This window comes from Tenrec ecaudatus, chromosome 14 (genome assembly GCF_050624435.1).
Source record: "Tenrec ecaudatus isolate mTenEca1 chromosome 14, mTenEca1.hap1, whole genome shotgun sequence".
NCBI lineage: Eukaryota > Metazoa > Chordata > Mammalia > Afrosoricida > Tenrecidae > Tenrec > Tenrec ecaudatus.
Window position 1 is genome coordinate 23393790 of NC_134543.1, and position 22137 is coordinate 23415926.

Consider the following 22137-nt stretch of genomic DNA (forward strand, 5'->3'; position numbering starts at 1 on the left):
AACGATCGAGAATATTTGCTCATATGATTATTGGCAATTCGGATTTCTGACCCTGTGACGCTTCTGTTCAGGTCCTTTTCCTACCTCCTCAGTGGACAGTTTTTCTTTACTGTAAGCTCGCAAAATATTGTAGATTTTAGTAATAAGGTGTTTGTCTGACATGTCATTGTTAAAGATGTTTTCCCAGTCCGTGGACTCTCTTATTACTCTCTTGGTGAATTCTTTCAATGTACACAGGTGATTTGTCTTCAGTATATCCCACTTGTCAATTTTTAACTCCTCTGTATTTGTGTGCTTCCCTATTTCCGATAGCCTATGTATTCCCTGTGCCAAGGTTCTCAGGTTTGTCCCAGTTCCCTCACTAATAGCCCTAATTGTTTTGGGTTTTACCTCAAGGTCTGTGATCTACCTCTAGTTTATTCTTGTGCATGGAGTGGGGTAAAGGTCTTACTTCATTTTTATGCAGGTAGACATCCATTTTTTTCCAGCACCACTTATTGAAGAGGGCATCCGCTTCCCATTTGATATTTTTGGGGTCCTTATCAAAAATCAGTTGCCTGTATTCTGATGTTTTTATTTCTGGGTCCTCAGCTCTTTTCCATTGGTCAGAATATCTGTCGTTCTACCAGTACCACACTGTTTTGTCCATTGTGGTCGTATAATATGTGCTAAAGTCAGGTAGAGCAAGCCCTCCCACTGTGTCCTTCTTCAGGAATTCTTTGCTAATTCTGGGCTTCTTCCCTCTTCATATGAAGTTGGTAATCAGTTTTTCCAATTCTTTGAAGAAGGTATTTGTATCAGGATAGCATTAAACTTATATAGAGCCTTGGGCAGAACTGACATCTTTTCTGTATTGAATCTTATAATCCATGAGCATGGGATATTCTTCTATTTGTTGAGGTCACTCTTGTTTTTCTTATAATAGTGTTCTATAATTTTCCTTGTACAAATCTTTCACCTTTTTTAGTCAGGTACATCCCTAGATATTTCAGTTTGTGCTTGGCTATTGTAAAGGGTACTACCTTTTTAATTGCTTCTTCTGTGATCTTGTCTGATGTGTGTAGCAGAGCGATAGACTTCTATTTGTGATCTTGTATCCTGTCACTCTGCCCTATTCCTCCATTGCTCCCAACCACCACTTGTGGAATTTAGGGGATTTTCAATGTATAGAATCATATCATCTGTGAATAATGATAATTTCACCTCTTCCTTCCCAAGATGAATACCTTTGATGCCTTTTCATTGTCTTTTGTTTTTAGCTAGGACCTTCAGTACGATGTTAAATATGAGTAGGGACAAGGGGCATCCTTGTCTGGTCCCCGTTTTCACTAGAATTGTTTTAATCTTTTCTCCATTGACTACCATGTTGGCTGTTGGTTTTTCATATGTAGCTTGTGTAATACTGAAGAATTTTCCTTTATTCCTCTCATCTTGAGTGCCTTAAACAGGAATGGGTTTTGGATACTGTCGAATGCTTTTTACGCATCTATCGATATTATCATGTGGTTCTTATCATTTTTCTTGCCGATGTGGCTTATAATATTAATGTTCTTTCGTATGTTGAATCGTCCCTGCATCACTTGTATGAATCCCACATTATTTTTTTAATATGCTTTTGTATTATATTGGCCAGTATTTTGTTAAGGATTTTTGCATTGATGTTCATTAGGGATATTGGTCTGAAGTTCTCAGTTCTTGTGGGATCCTGGCCTGTTTTAGGTATCAGAGTTATACTAGTTTCACAGAAAGATTTTGGGTATTTTCTGTCTTTTTCTATGTTCTAGAAGAGTTTATGTAGGATTGATGTAAGTTCTTGACTGAAATCATGGTAGAATTCTGTGAAGCCATCTGGCCTGGGGGATTTTTTGTTGGTAATCCCTTAATAACCTTGTCTATTCAATTTCTATGGGTCTGTTGAAGCTCTTGACATCCATCTGGGATAGTCTAGGGAGGGATTGTGTTTCCAAGTATTTTTCCATGTCTTCCAAGTTTTTGAATCCGTTAGAGTACACACCCCCATACACTATGTAATTATCCTTTTGATTTCATTAGGGTCCATTGTAATGTCCCCTGCTTCATCCTTCATCCTTGCAATTGACCTTTGTTCCTTACTTTCTTTGGTTAGGGCTGCCAGCAGTCTATCAACCCTATTAATCCATTCAAAGAATCATTTCAGCTGCATTAATTTTCCCCATAGTTTTCTTGTTTTCCCTCTCCTGTATCTCAGCTCTGATTTTTATTATTTCTATCCTTTTGGTATTAGTAGGATTGTTCTGTTGACTCTGCTCTAATTGGTGTAAGTTGTGTGCCAGCATATCAACCACGAGTCTCTCATCTTTTTCATGTGTGCATTCATTGCTATCAGCCTTCCTCTGATAAATGCATTTACTGTATCCTAAAGGTTTGGGTATATATTATTTTCATTCTAATTGGTTTCTAGAATCTTCCTGATTTCATCTCTGATCTGATTGAATACAAACTCCTTTTAAAATAGAGAATTTATCATCCTCCAATTGTTTGCCCTGTCTTCTTCACCGCCCTTCTGTTGATTTCCAGTCTTAAGACGCAGTGACCGGAGACAGATGTCTGTGTAATCTCTATGTGCTTGAATTTGCTCAAGTTTGACTTGTGTCCCAACATGTGGTCTATCTTTGAATATATGCCATGTGGGTTTGAAAAGAATGTGATTTAAAAAAAATTGGGGTGGATAGCTCTGAAAATATCTATCAAGTCAATTCCTCCAATTGTGCTATTTAGATTTGTAGCCTCCATGTTGAGTTTCTTTCCCACTGATCTGTTTTTCAGAGTGCTGTATTTTAGTCACTACTAAAATTGTTGAGCCTGTGATTTCTTTTTTTCATCTTTTGAAGTGTTTGATTTATGAATTTCATGTGTCTCTTGTTGGGCGCATATATAGTTATTGTACTCAGTGGTTCTTGGTCTACTGTTCCCTTGACAGTTAATAATGCCCCCCCTTGTCTTTTGTTATGGATTCTATCTTGAGTCAATTTTGTCAGATAATCATATTGCTTCCCCTGCTTTTTTGTATTGCCCTTTGCTTGGTATATTTTCCTCCAGCTTTTAATTCTCAACCTGTTTTTGTCTGCAAGCTTGAAATGTGTCTCCTGTAGGCAGATTTATGAGTTGTGTTTTCTGAGCCAGTCTGTTAGCCTCTGCCTTTTAATGCCTGAGTTCAGGCCATTGATATTCAGTGTGATTACATCCATCTGTGGTCTCTGTGATGTCAACTTGTACCTTTTGTGTTAGGTGTTTTCCTACCTACATTTATTATCCGCTTGTTTTGTGAATGTGTGTAGTCCATTTTTGCCTTCTTTCCACTATTGAACCAGTGCTATCTTGGGGGTTGTGTTCTCTTTGTAGCCCTATGGGTCGAGTTGTTCTATGTGGTGATCTCTTATTTGCACTAGGTGACTGTCTATCTTTTGGCCATACTGGATCAGCAAGGATCTTTTGTAGTCTTGGGTTTCTTTTTATGTGTACTTTGTGTTTTACCTTGTCTTACTTCTCCATCTATGTTAATAGATAATTTGGCTGGGTATCCTACTCTTGAGTTTGTATTTTTTCCTCCAATTTTTGGAATATGTTATTCACTCTTCTTCTTTATCATGTCTTCTGATAGGTAGGAACATACCCTTATTGGGGTACCTTTATACATGACTATTTGATTTTTCCTAGATGCTCTTATTTAACTATAATGTGTCTTGGTCTCTTCTTGGGATTCAGTCTGGCTGGTCTTCTTTCAGCCTCCTGAATGGCTGCCTGATTTTCATTTATTAAGCTGGGGAAGTTCTCCTCGAAGAATTCCCTCACTATTTTTGCTGTTGACTTCTTTGTTCTGTCTTGTTCCAATAGTCCAATTATGCTAATATTATTGCTCTTCATTATGTCAGACATGGCTCTCATGTTTTCTTCAGCTTCTCTGATTGTCTTATTTAAATCCTTTTCCTGTTTGTTAAGGTCTGCTTGGTTACTTCTAGGTCACTGGTATGATTCTCTGCCTCCTCATCTTCCAGAGTTGAAGAGCACTGGGCTTTCTCTTGCGGGGTCTCGTATGAGTGCTTCTATGAAGTATCTGCAGGTAGCTATACTGGGGGGTTGGGGTACTGCTGTATCTTCCTGTGGTTTCACTTTTACCCTCACTGACCAGTATTCCATTATTTGGAATGTGATTTGGATAGTCCTCTCATGGGACACAGGCCGGTTTTTGTGGGCCCACGAGGGCATCGTTTCACTGTCTGATCTCTAAATAGGCTGTAGTGGTTTGTCTCATGGTGTTTAGACCCCCTCAGGTATGTGTTGTGTTTCCCTTTGCAATTGGAGTGCCACGGAGGGCGTGTGTGCATACCCTCCCTGGCGTAGAGCACCATATCTACCAGGTGGTATTACCCTAGTCTAAAAGATCACCATGGGGGTTGGGTGGGTAGTCCCGTGGCAGCACGGAGCACCAACAGTGGTGGGCAGGAGTTTCCCCAGTCACGTGTAGGGCCTCAGTGTTTAGGTAGAGTTCCCCCAGCTGTTTGAAGGGTATTACCCCCAGCTACCTGGGCTATGGAGGAGCACTGGCATGATTTCCTCGGTTGTGTGTAAAGCCAACACATTCGGGCAGTTGCTCCGCCAACTGGGCCTTCAGAGTTATCTTAGGCAGAGTGGAGTGAACTGGAGGCTGATAGTGTCTTGTGAAAGGAAATAGAGGAATAAGAGAATAAAAAGAGATAAAGAAGAAAACTAAGATAGGAGAGAAAATACCAAGCAAACTGACACCCACTCACACAAAAATGCAGAAATGAAATAAAAGTAAAATCAGTCAAGAAAAGAACAACAAAGGAAAACTGAATCTGCTGAGACTATAGCAGTAAAGAGAACAGAAAGAAGAGGAGAAAAGAATAAAAAGTGAACGAGGAACAGAAGATAGAGAAGAAAATGCAAAAATAGAAAAAAATTAGATAAAAGCTAGATGAGCTCGATGCCATGCCGTGTGTAGTACTTCCTCGTGCCATGTGCAGCACTGTCATGGGGGGAAGGCCGTACCTCTCCTGACTGGGTGGGTGGAAACCAGCAGTGGCATGTGAAAGGAAAGAGAGAAATAGAAAAGCAGAAATAGAGAAGAGATCCAAGAGAGAGAGAAGAAAGAAATAAGAAAAGAAAGGGAAAAACACAACTATGCTCAATAAGATTGACTGTGATGATTAAAGGAGAAGAAAGAGAAGGCAAAAAAGAGATAGCTGACCCCTGATTTCCTGAATGTGGGGCTTGAGGGGTTTAAACCCTCCCCCAAGATAGCAGGTTGGTGTGCCCTTTTAGTGCAGGGACCCAGTGGTGCTGGACGGAATTGCCGTAGTTGGCCAGATCACCGCAGAGGCCTGATGGAGGGTTTTCCGCAGCAGCTCCAGAGTGCTGTCGATGGCTGTCACAGCTGCCCTGTGTGGTGTGCAGCACTCCCACAGAGGGCAGGCTGGAGGTTCCCCTGCTATTTGGCTTGAGTTTCCCTAGGGGTTGAGAGGAGTGGCCTGGAAGCCAGCAGTGGCACATGATAGGAAGGTGAGGGAGAGAAGAGGAAAAAGAGAGTAAAATAAGAAAAAAAAAGTGAAAAAGAGACAAAAGCAAAAGAAAATTGGGCCCGTTGAAACCAACTGCGCTGGGAAAGATAGAAGGGCGAGAGAATAAAGAAAGAAGAAATAGAGTGGTGAATAAGGAGATAACTCAGGCTTGATCGCCTGACCATGGTGCTGGAGGAGTTCCAGCTCCGCCTCAAGATAACGGGGCGTTGTGCCATTGTGTTAGAGCCCCACAGATATGCAGTTGGATTACCCTCAAAGGCAAGATCACAGCAGCAGCCAGCCTTCAATTCCCACAGCAGTATTGAACACTGGATGTCACTGGTGTACCGTCTTGTGCTGTATGTAGCACTACAGTGGTGGGGGGCAGGGTGTTCTCTCAGTCCCATGTAGTATCCCAGGACTGGCTGGAGCGCCCCAGCTGTGTGTAGAATCCCTGAGAGGGGAGCTGGGCTATTGTCCTATCTAGATAGCTGATGCCCTACTGGCTCAGAGGGTTTTTCCCCTCCCCTGCCCAAGTAGAATAGAATTAAATAAAATTGGCTCCCTGGCTCTGGGTTCTGGTCCTTGCTCAGTTAGAAACTTTGCTCTAGAGGGTATTTGTTATGTTGCAAGCCTCAGGCACTGTAGCCAAGTTCTGTTATTCCTTAGCATGGGTTCCCTTCTTATGCTAATGTATGTTAAGGGACTTCTTCTACATGTTTTCTTGGAGTTTAACACTGAGCCAGGGCTTTGCAGTTTTTACCAAGAAAATATATTTTCTTGCTTTTTTATATTGGGGTTATGAGGTGCCCTTCTTTGGGGGCTGTCATGCTGACTGCTAGAGCGGGAGATCCAGTTTATCAGGGAAGTTGTTTTATTCTCAGCCATCTGGAACTGCATTCGCCCCCCTGGACTATGACTATCCGCTTATTTTCTGCCACACTGCAACCTGGCCCAGGCAAATCCCTGCTTTTTCTTCTACCCCAAATTTATGGCTACCCGCCAACCCTGCTCCCCAGGCTATGAGCCCAAGGCAGCTAACAGCACAAGGAGCTGTGGTGTGGGGTAATGTGACTAGGTCTCAGAGGTTCTCCTCATATCTGGGATTATGTCCTCTTTAGGGTGTCAGCCTGGGGAAATAGCTATTTGCTGTGAAAGGGCAGAGGTAGCTCTTCAGCTTGAGCCCTCAAGCCCTGCATGCTGAACCTGGAGTGATTTAGTGCATTTTTGGTTTACTTTGTGAGTAGAAATAAAACAAAAAAGCGGGTTTCGAGATAAACCTTAGTACCCTGCTTCTAATTTCAGGACCCCGCCTCCCAGTATCCTTCACCTTACCTCCCAATTTTCTGGTCTGGCAAGAGGAGCTCCAGGAGTATGAGTCCTAACTAGATGCCATCTTCTCAATATCCTCCTTCATTCTTAATAGTCTCAAGTTGACACCAGGTTATGTAACTGACACAGAACCCAAAGGTTCTCAGTTTGCATCACCATCACAAAAGACTTGGAGAGCACAGTTCTACTCTGACTCATGTGGGTTTGCCATGAGTCACCGCTGACTTGATGAAGACTTGTCTCAGAGTGCATGTATGTCATTGTGCTGTTGCCCTCACTTCGAGAAAGATGAAGCTGTCTGCTCTCCTGAATGCTTCTACTTTTATAAAACAGCGATGGGTTGGAAATAGATTCAGTGTCAGTGAGATGGTGAACATGAATGTCATTCTGCCTGTTTCTTGATCTACTGTAAAGTTAGATAACAGGGTAAGCATAATCTAGTATTCAATCTTGATACCTTCTCTATCCTGATTTCTAAGCTCCTTTCAGTTTTCAGACCTGCTTATCTCATTGGACTTTTCCTTACAAAGGACTAGCAAAGCCAGTAATGAATTTAATTTTTCTACAGCTTCCACCCCTTATCGACATCGAAATATGCATGTAAATATCCTTGATATTTTGTTTGCAAATGTTAAAATACCTAAATAACTCTGTGTTTCTTTTTGAAAGTTTAAGTTTATAAAAAATGATAATATCCATGTTTAAACTATTAAATTATATGTTATGTGAATTACAAGTCACTAAAACTTAAAATTTACAAAAAAGGGAGTGCAGAGTGGGGACCCAAAGCCCATCTGTAGGCAACTGGACATCCCCTTACAGAAGGGTCGTGGGAAGATGACAAGCCAGTCAGGGTGCAGTGTAGCAACGATGAAACATACAACTTTCCTCTAGTTCTTGAATGCTTCCCCCACCCCCCACTATCATCCCAATTCTACCTTAAAAATATGGCTAGACCAGAGGATGTCCACTGGTACAGATAGAAACTGGAAACACAAGGAATACAGGAGAGATGAATCCTTCAGGACCAGTGATGAGATTAGCAATAACGGGAGGGTGGAGGGAAGGTGGGGTAGAAAGGGGGAACCAACCGATGACAAGGATCTACCTATAACCCCCTCCCTGGGGGATGAACAACAGAAAAGTGGGTGAAGGGATATGTTAGACAGTGTAAGACATGACATAATAATAATATATAAATTATCAAGGGTTAAGAAGGGAAGGGAGTGGGGAGGGAGGGGTAAAATGAGGATCTGATACCAAGGGCTCAAGTAGAAAGCAAATGTTTTGAGAATGATGAGGGCAACAAATGTACAAATGTGCTTGGCACACAATGGATGTATGTGTGGATTGTGATAAGAGCTATAAGAGCCCCTAATAAAATGATTAAAAGAAAAAAGAAATATCCAGATTGCATAATGGTGTCCGATATACTGTTCTAGATTCCTCAGTTTATAGATTCTTTCAATAATTGAACTTCTTACTAAGATGTCCACATTATTGGAAAAGCTTTTGTAAGCACTTTTCTGGAAGCACTTTTACCTTTTGGGAAGCTAATTCCTTCCCAGGCTTCACTCATATTATTTAATAAGTGTTCGAATTCAGAATTTCCATATTGCCCACACATCTTTAGAAGAAGACACATTTTATCATATGCCCTGTATATTTCTAGTCCATTAAATTCACTCAGCTTTCATGATATTGGAATTCAATATAATTTGATATTTAATATATTTTCAAAGTATAATCTTAAACTTTTTGATTACTCATCACATTGTTATTAGGATGTGGTTTTGTTTGACAAAAGACATATGTGACACCTTTCTGATAAGTGTTGATGCCTCATAAGAACATCGATGTTAGTACAAGCTTTGAAAACTAGAAAAATCTCACTTTACAGCTTTCCAGGTTTTTAAAAAAAATGTCTTGGAAAATGTTTTTCGTATGTGATCATAGACGTCTTCACCTCGTTTAGCGATTCTAGATTGTGTCCCTCTTTATAAGATAGTCATGTTGTTTTCTAGCAATTCTACATAAGGAATTGTACTCGTTGCTGTATTTCAGTGCCCCTGAAACCTAGCTTTCACCTTGGTTTCTAAACTTGACCTTCCTTAGTTTTTTTGGTTTCCTCACTTAATGTAAATGGATCTTATGTTGCTTGACTCCTGTTTATTTCCTCTTCCTTCATGAACATCTTCCCCTGGCTTTAATGCCACCAACTCTTTCTTGGTTTCTTTGCTCTATTTCATTCTAATTATTACAGTCATTTCCCTTGACTCACAGTTAGTCCTTGAAATCATGGTATATCTATAGTATTCTATTCATGAATTTCTTCACATAGTTCTTCTCCGTAGGGATTGTTACTTAATCATATGTTTTATCTATCACTTTGAAATGCTATTCCATAGGTCTGGTTCCACTCCTTCTTCGAACCTTTGCCCTTCAGATGCTGTTGCTTACCAGAAATTTTCATATATGCTTCCATGGGAACACAGTCAGCCCATCTAAAAGAGAATTCATCTTCCCCTCAAAACCTGCTTTCGGTTCCTGTTTCAATTGATGATCTCATTGTTCACTTGGATACCCAACCCCCCAAATCTAGAGACATCCCAAAATCATCTTTCTTCACATTATCTAGTTAGTCCCCTATATTGTGCCTGTTGATAGATCCTGATGTTTCTTAAACTTATTTTGTTTTAAAGATAATTTTTATTGGGGACTCTTACAGCTCTTATAACAACCCATACATCAATTCTATTAAGCATATTTGTACATATGTTACCATGATTTTCCTAAACATTTACTTTCTATTTGAGCCCTTTCTATCAGCTCCTCTTTACCCCCACTCCCCACCCTCATGACCTCTTGATAAATTATAAATTTTTATTTTTATGTCTGACTGCTGTCTCTCTTCCCAATAGTTTCTGTTTGTCTTTCTGGGGGTGGTTGGGGGATGGTTATATGTCGATCATTATGGTGGAACAGGTGCTCCCTTCCTCATGTTTCTTGAATTTGACCCATTCTTTTCCTCTGTATTCCCATTTTCTTCTAGCTATCTTTATTTCACGTGTATATTCCTCCTAACTTATCTTGCCATCTTCTGACTGGTATATAACGTATGGTACATATTGCATCTTAAGAGATTTTTCTGAAACACAAACTGATCATATTGTTTTATTGGTTAGAACCTCCCATAGGAATTTATTGATTTCTTACTACTTACCTAGGCAATGTGTTAATCCATTTCCCTTATTTCTTTTCATTCTTACAACTACTCAATGAAAAGAGTACTATTTTAATCCATTTCATGTTTAAAAATAGACTCATGAAAAAAGAGATTGGTTGACTCTTCTAGAGATCATGCATGTGGGAAGTAGGAAAACCAGAATTTTTCGTTATACCAACCTATCACTGTTTACAGGCAGTGTTTCCAAAGATAATCTCCTGGGGTTGGAAAGGAGTGTTTGTAGTGCTCCATATATTGTGTGTTTTATTAAATATTTCAGTTTTGGTGCCCTTTTCCTTCTGTATAATATATTGTATGTTATATGTGAACAACCAGAAAGCTCCTTAAAGCAATAATGGTGAGACTTCAGCTCACTTAGTTTGGAAACATTATCAGGAAAGACCCATTGGTAGAAAATACCATGGTTGGTAAAACAGAGAGCCATTGAATCCGAGGGAATAACACAATAGTGGAAACAGTGAACTCCAACCTAGTGATCATGAAGTTGACACAGGCCCAGACAGTAGTTTATTCAGTTAACCATAGGGTCATTCATTATGTGTTTGGATCAACTCAGTGTTGCATACAGCTGTATGTACATGTGTGTTGTGTATGTCTGCATGTTTATTTGCTATCTCCATGCAACTGTGTGTGATATATATAAGAGGGGCTTAAAAAGTTTGTGGAAAATGGAAGTAGAAGATAAGAGAACGAATTTCTTTTTTGCATTAACCTGAGTATGTGATACAACTTTGAGCCCTTGTACTGTATCTTGTTTTGTTTCCCTGAAATAACCCTCAATTCTACCTCCTTTGCTTGGTAAACTTTATTTTTAATTTTTAATTGTGATTTAGGTGAAAGTTTACTGTACAAATTAGTTTTCCATTCAACAACTCAATTTGATTAGTAGTGTTGGTTCCATTCCTCATGATGTAACAGTATTCTTCCCACTTCTTATTCCTAGTCACCAAAAGATAATGTAGCTTGTGGACAGGGCTAGGCCAGTTGACATTCAGATCCATCAAGGTGCTATGACCCAGGCTCAGTGACTCACTTTTTTAAAGGTGTTTGCTTATGGCTAAGAACTTTATGTCACCTTGCCCCTATATGATCTACTCGATACATGAATACATTGGGAGCATGGATGAACCTTTTTATTCCTTCTTTAAATCTGAGTTCCCAATTGTTTCTACTTCAGTTTTTCACCAAGATAGAGTGAATCAATCTCTTCTTTGTACTGTCTCTGTGGAATGTGCATGTATCTGTCAGTGCTGCTAATCATGCTAGTAATATACCTGTAGACCTTCCATTTTAAGCTGTACAGTTCTGAACACTTTAATATTCCCAAAATTGTGCTATGTATTATGAATGGTTTATAAATTTGATTCGATAGCATTTCCTTCTTCCTTTCCTCCCTCCCTCCCCCTTTTCTTTTGTAAGGACAATAGCCATTTAAAACTGATGGCACATGTTCCATTTGTTAACATCTTTGTCTCAAAGATTTAGTTTATATGCCTTGTTTCTATTCTTGGACCTCACCCACTTTGAGGATGGATTTTGTCCCATCCATCTCTGTAGTTGAAGAACACACTATTGTGTTCCCTTTGGCAGCACATATACAGAAGAAGATAGATAATTTTATAGTGCATCATAGACCCAAATGTTTCATGCTGATTTAAATACTAAGCCAATTCATATTGGTCTATGTTACAATTTCAGATAGTGGTCTCCGGAATTAGTAAGAATTAGCAAGTTTGATTATTATGCAGTATTGGACATTTGTCAGCATTACCTGTTGGCTGTAAGAAAGAACATCATTGTGTGACCTTCCACACCTTTATTTAGATGGTGTAATAGAGTTGGTTTCCTTTCTGTATTTTTCTGCTTTCCATCGGGAAGGAAATGTAGAAATGTGAAGACAGTTAAAAAAACCCAAAAGTGTGAAGGATTTTTTTCTGAAGTAAATTTCCCTAGGAAACAACACTTTACATATTAGTATCAAAATGGGATCATGCTGGCTGGCACAGTAATGTACACATGTTTTTGTAACACTGAATGGGACTTGAAAGAATAGCCTGGAAAGTCCCATGACTGACGAGTGACCATGTCAGCCCCTAGATCATGCTCACTGGACTATAAAACATCAGGGCCCTGTCCCATTAGAAAGTGCATTCTCCTGTGACTCGGGAACAACCCTCTAGCTTTACACTGTTCTCTTTGAAGGGGTCGAGCGGGAAAAACCGGATCTGGAGAAGCAGATGTCAGATTTGAGAGTGCAGCTGAGTTTCAACGAAATGGCCTCTGAGTTAGAGGAAGTGAAGCGGAGCGTGGGGCGAAAAGACAAGGAGCGCGCGCGCCTGGCCGTGGAAGTCGAGGTGACTTTACTCCTTTCAAACCCCATGTCTTAGGAGTTTACTTTTGTTTCAGAGATTTGTCAAATGAGGTTTGAACAACTGCAAAGATTGTGTTTTAAAGATAATATGAAATTATATTTGATGATCCTCTTTATACATAGGAATTCCTGTGAATTCGTTTCTCAGTCACTGGGGCACCAATGCAAGAGACCTGGTTTTTTCCCCCTCCCTTATTGCACAATGAAATATTGTACTGCTAATGTCCTTGTTCTAGGGACAGTTACAATGGCCCTCCACCCCCACCCCATGCATGCTTTCTTTCTTTCAAACAGAAACAAGCTTTCTTCCTTGAGAAAACAGTGAATTTTCATGTATTTTAGGGGCAAAGCTGGTACAGTGGTAGGTTTATTTTCCTTTGGAGCCAAAAATGGATTTAAAATTTCTAGTTGTTCTGGATGAGGAAGAATTCTGATGTCTCCATTAATTTAGAGTTGTGTACTAATTTTCAATGACGTGCTGCTCATGAATAAAATGTAACTAGGCAGCTCTCATGTAGAGCGTGTCCCTTATCTAGAATAGATGGACTAATGATCAGAAATTAGGAAAACAAAAGGAAGGACTTCAGCAAAGGAGATGGCTGAGTTCCAGTTACAATTATGTAAATCAGATGTCACATTTCAAAATAGATACACATTCATCCTCCTCTATTTTATTTGTTAATGAAGCTGTGTTCTAATTGTATATAGATTACCATGTTTGAAAATTTTTCTAAATCTCTTTGAAAGAGAGAAAATGGTGATTAAGAGCACTTACCTTTACATACTCAAAATAGAATATTTAGTGTTTTGCTCCTGTCAGAGGCTTCTTTCATTTGATCAAAATGTGAATAAAAAGTCTTTTGGGTTTTGTTTCAAGATTTAGATCATAAGGATAATGAAATATTGACATGTTCTCTACAAAGTCATTGACATGTTTAATAAACACCTATCATAAATATTCTCAGAGCTATGGTACTTCTATATCTTTTAAAGCGTGCTGCATGGGTGTTATTTTAAACTTGGGTCCTGTCGATGAAAATGTAAATACAATTATTTTGCTGAAGTTACTTTTTGTTAGTTTTTGAAGACCTCCCTTCTAATGATCAAAGGTAAGAAAATCCCTTTGCTCCCTGCTCATTACAGTATGTGGAGTATCACTCTCTTTCTTCTCTCTCTTCATCTTTCATTCTCTCCCCCTAATTTTTTCCACGTGTGTAATAAATTGAAAAACAAACCTCAAATGTGCGAGTGTTTAAAAATGTATTTTAATAGCTCCTCCCTCATTCAAGGAACCTGGCTTGATGTGGGGTTAAGGGGGAGAGTTTGAGTTTTCTTGGGTTAGTTTGGATTGGGTAGATCGGCTTCTGAAATCATTTGAAGTTGACCATTTCCTCAGACATCAAATACGTATTGTTGTATATTACTTGCCATGCACCATGCTAGATGCTGGAGACATTGTCAATTAACCGAATTGTAGACCTCCCTCTCCCTGTGCATCTGACATTCTAAAGTTGATATGGCAATTGATACATGTTACTGTTTAGAGTTTGTCACACTTCCTTTTGGAGCATGAAAGATTGTTCCAGTTGCCATTGAAGAGGATGTCAGAAAGTGACATCCTTCATTTCTTAGAGAAAGTGCCATTAGCCAGCTTTATTTTTACTGCTTTTCTTATTTTTAATGATGACATCATTAACTATGTTTCTATCAGTTGTCCTCGATTTAGTGAAAGTTTGGTTTTTGCTCCTTTATTCTTCATAATTTGCCAAAAGAAGCCTTTGGAAAATTATGATCCCCAAGCTGTTTTCAAAGTGATGTCTCCTGCAGACTCTGACAAGTGCAGGTTATGGATCTCTCAATTATATCCTGCCAAGTTGGACATTTTATTAAAATTTAATCAAATAGAATGTATCCTCTGCCATACTTTAAATGCTATGTGGTGCAAATGGCTAAATGCTATAGACTCTTAAACGGAAAGATTAGTGAGTCCAACCCATCTGGGGCACCTTGGAAGAAAGGCCTGGAGATTGCTTCTGGAAGGGCATTGCTTTGAAAACACTTTGGATCACAGTTTTGTCTGCTCTGCATGAGAGTGCTATGAATCAGAAAAGCCTCAACATCACCTTGAATTTTTTTTTATTTAGGCAACATTAGGTGGTGTTGCATTATACATTCCATGAAAAATGGATATTAATATCCTTAGTTGCTTTTTAGAGACCCAAATAAGAATAGGAAAATATACACAAAATGAGATTACTGATCAGGCCTAAGAACGTGTGTATAGCGACATTTCCTCCTGTGACTTGTTCAATCACCAGGGCCTTTCATTTTACTTAAGATGCTCTGACACCTTTTTCTACTCATATGCAGTATTGCCAAACAATGAATCCTCTTCCCTTTTTATTTCTTTTGTGTACATGGAAATATTTAGCCTTTTCTACCTTGGAGCTATAAATAATCATATTTCCTTTTAACCATTTATGTCACTGATGCAATTATGGAACCTCAAGTTCAGCGTCTTTCAAGCTGAAAGAAAGGAAATAAAGAATTCAGGCCTCAAGTATCAATATTGATGGATCATATGGGTAAAAGGTTGAATGATACGGAAGATGGAAAGAATACACAGTCACTGTACTAAAAAGAAGTGGGTGATGTTAAGCCATTTCAAGATGTAGCATATGATCAAGAACCAATGGTACGGGAAGAAGAAATCCAAGGTATACTGAAGGGATTGATGAAAAATAAAGCTTGAGGAGACAACTCTCTGACCAACGAACTGGAAGAGATTCCTGTTTGTGCCCCTTGCAAAGAAAGATGACCAAACACAATGCAGAAATTACTGGACAATATCATTAACATCACGTGCAAATGAAATTTTGCTGGTAGGAACTTAAAAATGGATGCAGCAATACATTAACAGAAAGCTGCCAGGAATTCAAGCTGGATTGAGAAGGCGACATGGTACAAGGATATCATTGCTGATGTCAGATGCATCTTGGCTGAAAGCAGAGAATATGGAACGGTATTTGGGTGGATCGTAAAAATCATGGACCACAGTGTGAAGAATGGGAATTCTAGAACACTAAATATATCCATGTAGAATTTGTACATAGCCTAAAGACAGTTGCTTGAATTATGCAATGGAATACTGCTTGGCTTAAAATTAGGCAAGGTGTGTTTGTATACCGAGTAAATAATTTGAAAAGCTGTACCCATCAAGATTGGAGGAAGGCTTACTGACAACTTGACTTACAGAGATGGCACATCTTTGCTTGCTGAAAGCCAAAGGCACTTGAAAGACTTACTGAAAATCAGACCATGGCCTTCAGCTTGGATTGCAACTCAATTTAAAGTAGACCCCCATCCTCACAGCTTGACCAGTTGATAGCACCATTATAAATCTACAAATGACTCAAGTTATCAAGGATTTCATTTTACTTGGATCCACCATAAGTACTCATGGAAGCAATAGTAAAGAAGTCAAGTGATATGTTTCTGGGAACATCTGCATAAGACATTTTTAAAGTGTTGAAGTTGACACAGTGGCTGCAAAAATGGTCTCAAGCATAGGAACAATTGTGACATTGAAGCCGGACAGGGCAGTGTTTTGTTTCATTCTGTTGTACGTAGGGTTGATATGGCTTGAGGCCAGTTTGAAAGCGCCTCAAAAGCAACAAGAACAACAACAAAGTGTTGTAAAGGAGATGGATGTCACTTTGATGTCAAAGACATGTCTGACTCAAGTCATGGTCTGAATAAGGAAGACTCAAGAAGAATTTTGGTGTCACCAAAGAATATCAAAAATGCTTTGGGCTGCTGGAAGAACAACTGAAACTATCTTGAAAGAAGCAAAGCCAGAATGTTCCTTAGAAGAAGATGAGTTGTCATCCTTTGTACTTTGGATACGCTAGCAGGAGATACTGGTCCTTGGAGAGGGACATGTGCTTGGTAACAAAGAGGAAGTCCCTCTCTGAGATGGATTACCAGCGGTTGCAGCAAGGGCCTCAAATAGAACAATAATGGGTGGTGCAGGACTGGCCAGTGCACCTTCTGTGTTCCATAGGGACACTATGAGTCAGAACCGACTCAAAGACACCTAACTAGAACAGTCACAGCATCGTGGAATCTTATTAATGCCGTTTTACTTTATATTGTATTCCTTGAAAACTTCAAAACCCTACACTGTCCAAGCAGGACGACGGCTTGTTACTAAAACAGCTTACACAGCTTCTCTTTGATATCCTTAATGGGAAAACGTGGTCATGTTTTGAGGTTTTGTCTTCGCATCAGGAAATTTGAATTTTCTGTATCCTAGAGTTCATATGACCCAGAAGACCAGCTCAAGTTAACAGTGAAATCCACAAGAGAGCAGTGTCGCCAAAGTGCAGGGCCATTGATTTCTATTCGAGGGGCTCTGTACAGATATGAAAATACTGTATTCCTGTGAACGTTAGGGACCTCTCCACCTAGATACGCAGAAAGCTGACGTAGCAACGAAAGCCTTGCTTGGTTAACACAGAACCAGAGAGTGATAATTCCCTCTCCCCTTTAAGGGTTAACACAGAATCAGAAAATAACAGTGTTCTCTCCCCTTCTGACAGTCATCTACCCAGAGATCCTCTTTATTTCAGACAGAGTCTCTGTCTTTATTGCTGGGAAATGTGGAACTCTAACATCTCCTTTTCAAAATCGTCTCCTTTGCTTCCATCATGCGGGTCAGATGTTCCCTTTCCATTTTCCTTTGATAGGTTGCTGTGCACAGAGTTTGCTCTTGGCCATTTTCCAATGTGAATTGATGTTATATAAACTTAAGGCATTCTGGGAGCTGTTTAAGAACTAAAGTAAAGATTTTTAATCCCTTTATATGAGTCTGGTGGTGCTTTAGGATACGCACTGGCCTGCTTAACGCCGGGTGGGTGGACCCGAGCCTGTCTGAGGGAGAAAGATGAGAGTGTGTCTGTACCTTTAGTTCCTTACAATCTCAGAAGCCCACAGGAGAAGTTCTGCTTTGTCCTAAACCGGGCCACTAGGAGTCAGAATAGACTTGGTGGCAGTGGACTGGGGTGGGGTTATCCCTTTGTACGTCGTCATCTTGTAAGAGTTAAGCACCCAGCCTTAAGTCTGTGTCCCCTTTTCTCTCATACAATGGCTTACCCCGAGTCAACTAAACTCACTGCCATCAAATCAATTCCAACTCAGTGATCTCATAGGACAGGGTAGAGCTGCCCCCGTGGAGGTCCGAGAATGTAACACTTTACAGGAGTAGAAAACCTTGTCTTTCTCCGAAGAATTGCCTTGTGGCTTTGAACTGCTGACCTTGTGGTTAACAACCTGACTTGTAAACACTACACAACCAGGTCTTCTTTACTGCAGAAATAAACCAAACTCCATACCTTCGAGTAGTTGCTGACTCATAAGTGACCCAATAGGACAGGGTAGAACTGCCCCTACGGGTTTTCGAGACTACGTCTTTATGGGAGTAAAAAGCCATGTCATTCTTACAGGCTTGTATATTAGACATTCAGTATTTGTGGACTAAACAAATGGCAACTAACAATAATAACAAAGTAATATATTATAGAAAAGTTTTACAGCTTTTCATAAGCGTGTACTTGTTTGATCATTTCTTAGCAATTGTCAGCATTCAAAGAGACCTTTGTTTGCTTTGTTTCATTAATTGCAATTGTTTTTGTTGATCTAGAATATATATTTTAGGCAGTTGTTACACTAGGGAAGACCAGTGAAACTAGCTTGAAAACCCCACATGGAAGTTACATATGTATGAATTTGCATAATTTACCTTTTAAATTGTACCTAAGACCTTAAATCAGTATATGCATGGAAAATACTAAGTGCATTTTCCCCTTCTTTTAAACTCAAGTTAAATCTCATTAACCTTGATAGGCTATTTGTATTCATAAGCACTCCAAGCATCCTTGATCAATGATTTCTCGATTTAATCTCTGCTCCATTTTCTATCAATTTACTCTTCTTGGAAGAGTAAAAATGACTTTTAAATTCAAGGGAGAACTTCAAAGGGGGGTGGGGGTGGGGAGGTACTGCACTTAATTTAGATTAAATGTTGAAAGTGATAATTGAGTGACAACTGACATGATTATTCATTAGCAGAGTCTGAGGACTATAAGCCTGGGAATTTGTTTTTAAAAAGACACAGACAGTCATGTGAAATTGAAATGATTATCATGAAAAGGAACTCCATGGCACTGTTAAGTAGGTATTGGATGGCTAACCAAAAGATGGGTGGTTCTAACCCCCCAGTCCTTCCACAGGAGAAAGAGGAGATTCTGCTTCCATCCCCCCACTTGTCATACTGTGGTGGCTTGTGGGTTGCGGTGATTTTGGAAGCCTCACAGCGCCGGTGATTTCCCATGCCAGAAGATTCACCCAACGTGAACTGGTTTCAACGGAACTTCCAGACTAAGACGGACAACGGAGAAGGACTTGCCTCCCTGCCTTGGAGGAAGCAGCCCTTGTAAACCTTAGGCAGCTGCGGGAAACCTCATCCAGCCCCTGGAGGGTGAAGAGCATGCTTGCATGCGCGAGTGGATTGTAGGGGCAAGGACAAAGAGGAAGGCCCTTGGTGGGGTGGATTGCCACAGTGGCTGCAACAGTGGGCTCAGGCCTAGGAACAGTCGCGGGGTTGGCACAGGGGTTGCTCTGGGTTGGAACCAGCACCAAGGCCTCTAAGAACAAAGAGCACCAGCTGCTTCCTCAAAGACTTACAGCCTGTATTTAAACCTGCGTAATGTCGCAACGAGTCAGCACTGATCCGATGGCAGTGGGCTAATCAATAACAAGCTTTTTACTAAATTAGTAAAGTAAAAACAAAAGGGAATATTATTCTTTTTACAATGCTCTTGCATAAATGGTTAGAGTGTTTCTATTTCTCCCAGAAACCTGGCCATATTGGTGTGCAGCAATGCTGCCCTCAGTTCTATGATTAGTAGCAAAAGATTAAGCCCTTCTTAGGACATTACTCTTACTGTAATTTCTGCCACTTCATCAAAAAATTAATAATTTCTTCCTAATCCAGCCTTAGAAACCCAGAGGGACAGTTCTACCCCATCCTGGTCACAGTGGGTCAGAATTGACTCCAGGGGCACACTGTAAAATACTCTTTATTTCCTGATGTAAAGTAATCTTGATACCCACATTAGATTATAAAGAAGCAAGCATTAACAACAAAACCTTGTGTAGAAAGGCTAAAGTGATGAGTTTAGTGGAGACAAAGTCTGACATTGTTTTCAGCTAAATTCAGTCTGACGTTGGGACGAATTTCGAAGTCATGAATGTTCTTTACTTTAAGTTCTTTATGCACTTTACCTACTTTATGTTGTTAACGATAGGGATAAATCGCAAATGCACATGAAAACTGCACAAACCTTTGCACTTCCTGGAAGACAGTTTAATTCTCAAAGTCTTCACCTATACGAGGAAATGGGAGTTACACGAGTCCGAAGAAAGGTGTACATTTTCTAGTTTCTGTAACTCTGAGTTACAAGAAGTTTTCACGCAGTTGAAGAAGTAACTGGATTAAATATTTCGTCTTAGAGATGTCACAAGTAATAAATGATCATTTCAAAACTCACTGCTAAGGGATCCATTCCAACTTGTAGTTGCTCTGTTGGACAAGGGAAACCACCCCTTTGGGTTCCCAAGGGTGCAAATCTTGGGAGCAGAAAGCCCCAGCTCTCTCTTGAGGTGTGACTGGTGGGTTTGAACCTCTGACTTGTGGTTAGCAGCCCATCTAGTAACCCGCTATGGTCCTAGGGTGCCACGTTACCATTGCAGTATCTCCAAAAAGAAAAAAAATACGATAAAAAGTCACATTTCAAATTCCTTTATATGTTCTTCAACATTGTGTTGTTAATCATAATAACTTATTTCATGTGTTTTTACATACAAATTAAATATACAGGATTCTGAGTCAGTTGTATTATTGGGTGAAACAGAAAAATTCATATACCTCACAGAGTAATGAAACATTAATAACTTCATATGCACTATAGACTTGCTATTTAAGTAATTCTAAAGATAGGACAGCTTTGGAAATAACTACTGAAGGGCTTAAAATGCAGAAATGAAGCAAATAAGGTAATTCTTGGGTGATATCCAAATAGTCTATTTCTACTTTCTTGACTACCACAAATACCATTCAATACCATTAAAAGGTAGATTTTACAGTAAACCAGTTCAACTGTCTGTGTAGTCTTTGTAGTTACCTTATCTTTAAAATGATCATAATTTGGCAGCATGTCATCTTAAGTGGCAAATTAAATGTTTTCTTAGAGAAATGTTTAAAAGTGAGATAGCAGGTTGTATAGGCTGGCTGTTTTAGGTGTTTGTTCTCCTCAGCCTTCTTAGAGTTTACAAGAAGTGAGATTGTCTTTACCCTGACATAGCAGCAAAAAAGCCCACAGATCTATTATGGCCTTTAAAATATTGAAACACTATAAATGATCTCTGTATTAAAGCATTCATATGCACTGAGGAAAAATTCTTTTCATTTTTTTTATAAACAAAGTATGGCCAGAGGCTAATGTGAACATGCTTTGTTTGTGGTTCACTTGGGTGAAATATGTGCTTGTTTCATACAATGTTTTTATTCTTGAGAAATGTTTAAAAGTACGATGTTGGATTGTGTAGCTTGCTTTTTCAAGATGACTAACAAATTAGGCACCTTTTTAGCCATTCTGGTTTTATAAAGCAGGATGATTTCTGCTTTTGACAATGGCACGCTAGTTTGTGCCGGAATAAACCTCCTACCAAAGAAAACTAGGAAACCAAGCAAAATAGATATTTAAAAATATGTATTTGAAAGCCTTAGGAAGCCCGTGGGTAGTGAGAGCCAGAGGCAGCAGGGACCTCAGTGAGGAGTACAGATTGCTGGCCTGCCGTCGGTCGCTTTCCCTTCAAGCGCTTTCTTATTTAAAGACTGAGTCGCGCCTATGTAGGCTCGAGGACAGGGAGGAGCCCACGTGGTAACCATGCCTCGTTTCCAATTTAGTTATCCAAATGGCTACACTCTAGTAATTGAGGTCAACTGAAAATACATTAACAGTTACAAGAACGTTAACGCAGCCTCGAATCTGGTTTGACGTGTAAAATCCCTGCTGTAACTATCAAAACAAAAGCAACTCTTTCAGGGAAGAACACGCCCTCCAGAACTTGTAGTAGATCTACAATTTGTCTTGCACCACCTGGCGTTTAATGAAAATTTAGCCGGCATATTAGGAAGTCAGATCACACTGCTTCTTGTGTGTGCAAGAGAAAAGAACAGGGCGTGGAAACAGTCACATAAGCTAGTTAGATACTGGAGCTGTCCGAGCTGGACTTGACAACCATAGGTATTTGTGCATTTACAAATAGACCACCAGAAACCTTACAATCACAGCCACTGAGCCGAGTCCACCTCCCAGCAACACCCCAGCACAGGGCAGGACTGGCCCCGTGAGTTTCCGAGACCGTCACTCTGGATGGGAGTGGACAGCCAGGTCTTCTGCCCTCGGAGCAGTCAGTGGCCTTGAATTGCCAATCTTGTGGTTAGCAGCCTAAAGGATACAAATTCAATATGTCGTCTGGCTTCAGCTTTCATGTTCTTGTTGTAC

At 39.8% G+C, this 22137-nt stretch overlaps 1 protein-coding gene across 2 annotated transcripts in view; it reads left to right on the plus strand.

The window, feature by feature from the left end:
* CEP128 (centrosomal protein 128) overlaps positions 1-22137 on the plus strand; it is a 472711-nt gene that overhangs the window by 120997 nt on the left and 329577 nt on the right. For both annotated transcript variants that reach the window (XM_075531496.1, XM_075531497.1), the window contains one exon: positions 12340-12491. In XM_075531496.1, coding sequence (XP_075387611.1) covers positions 12340-12491 — 152 coding nt within the window. The remainder of the gene's footprint in view (positions 1-12339; positions 12492-22137) is intronic.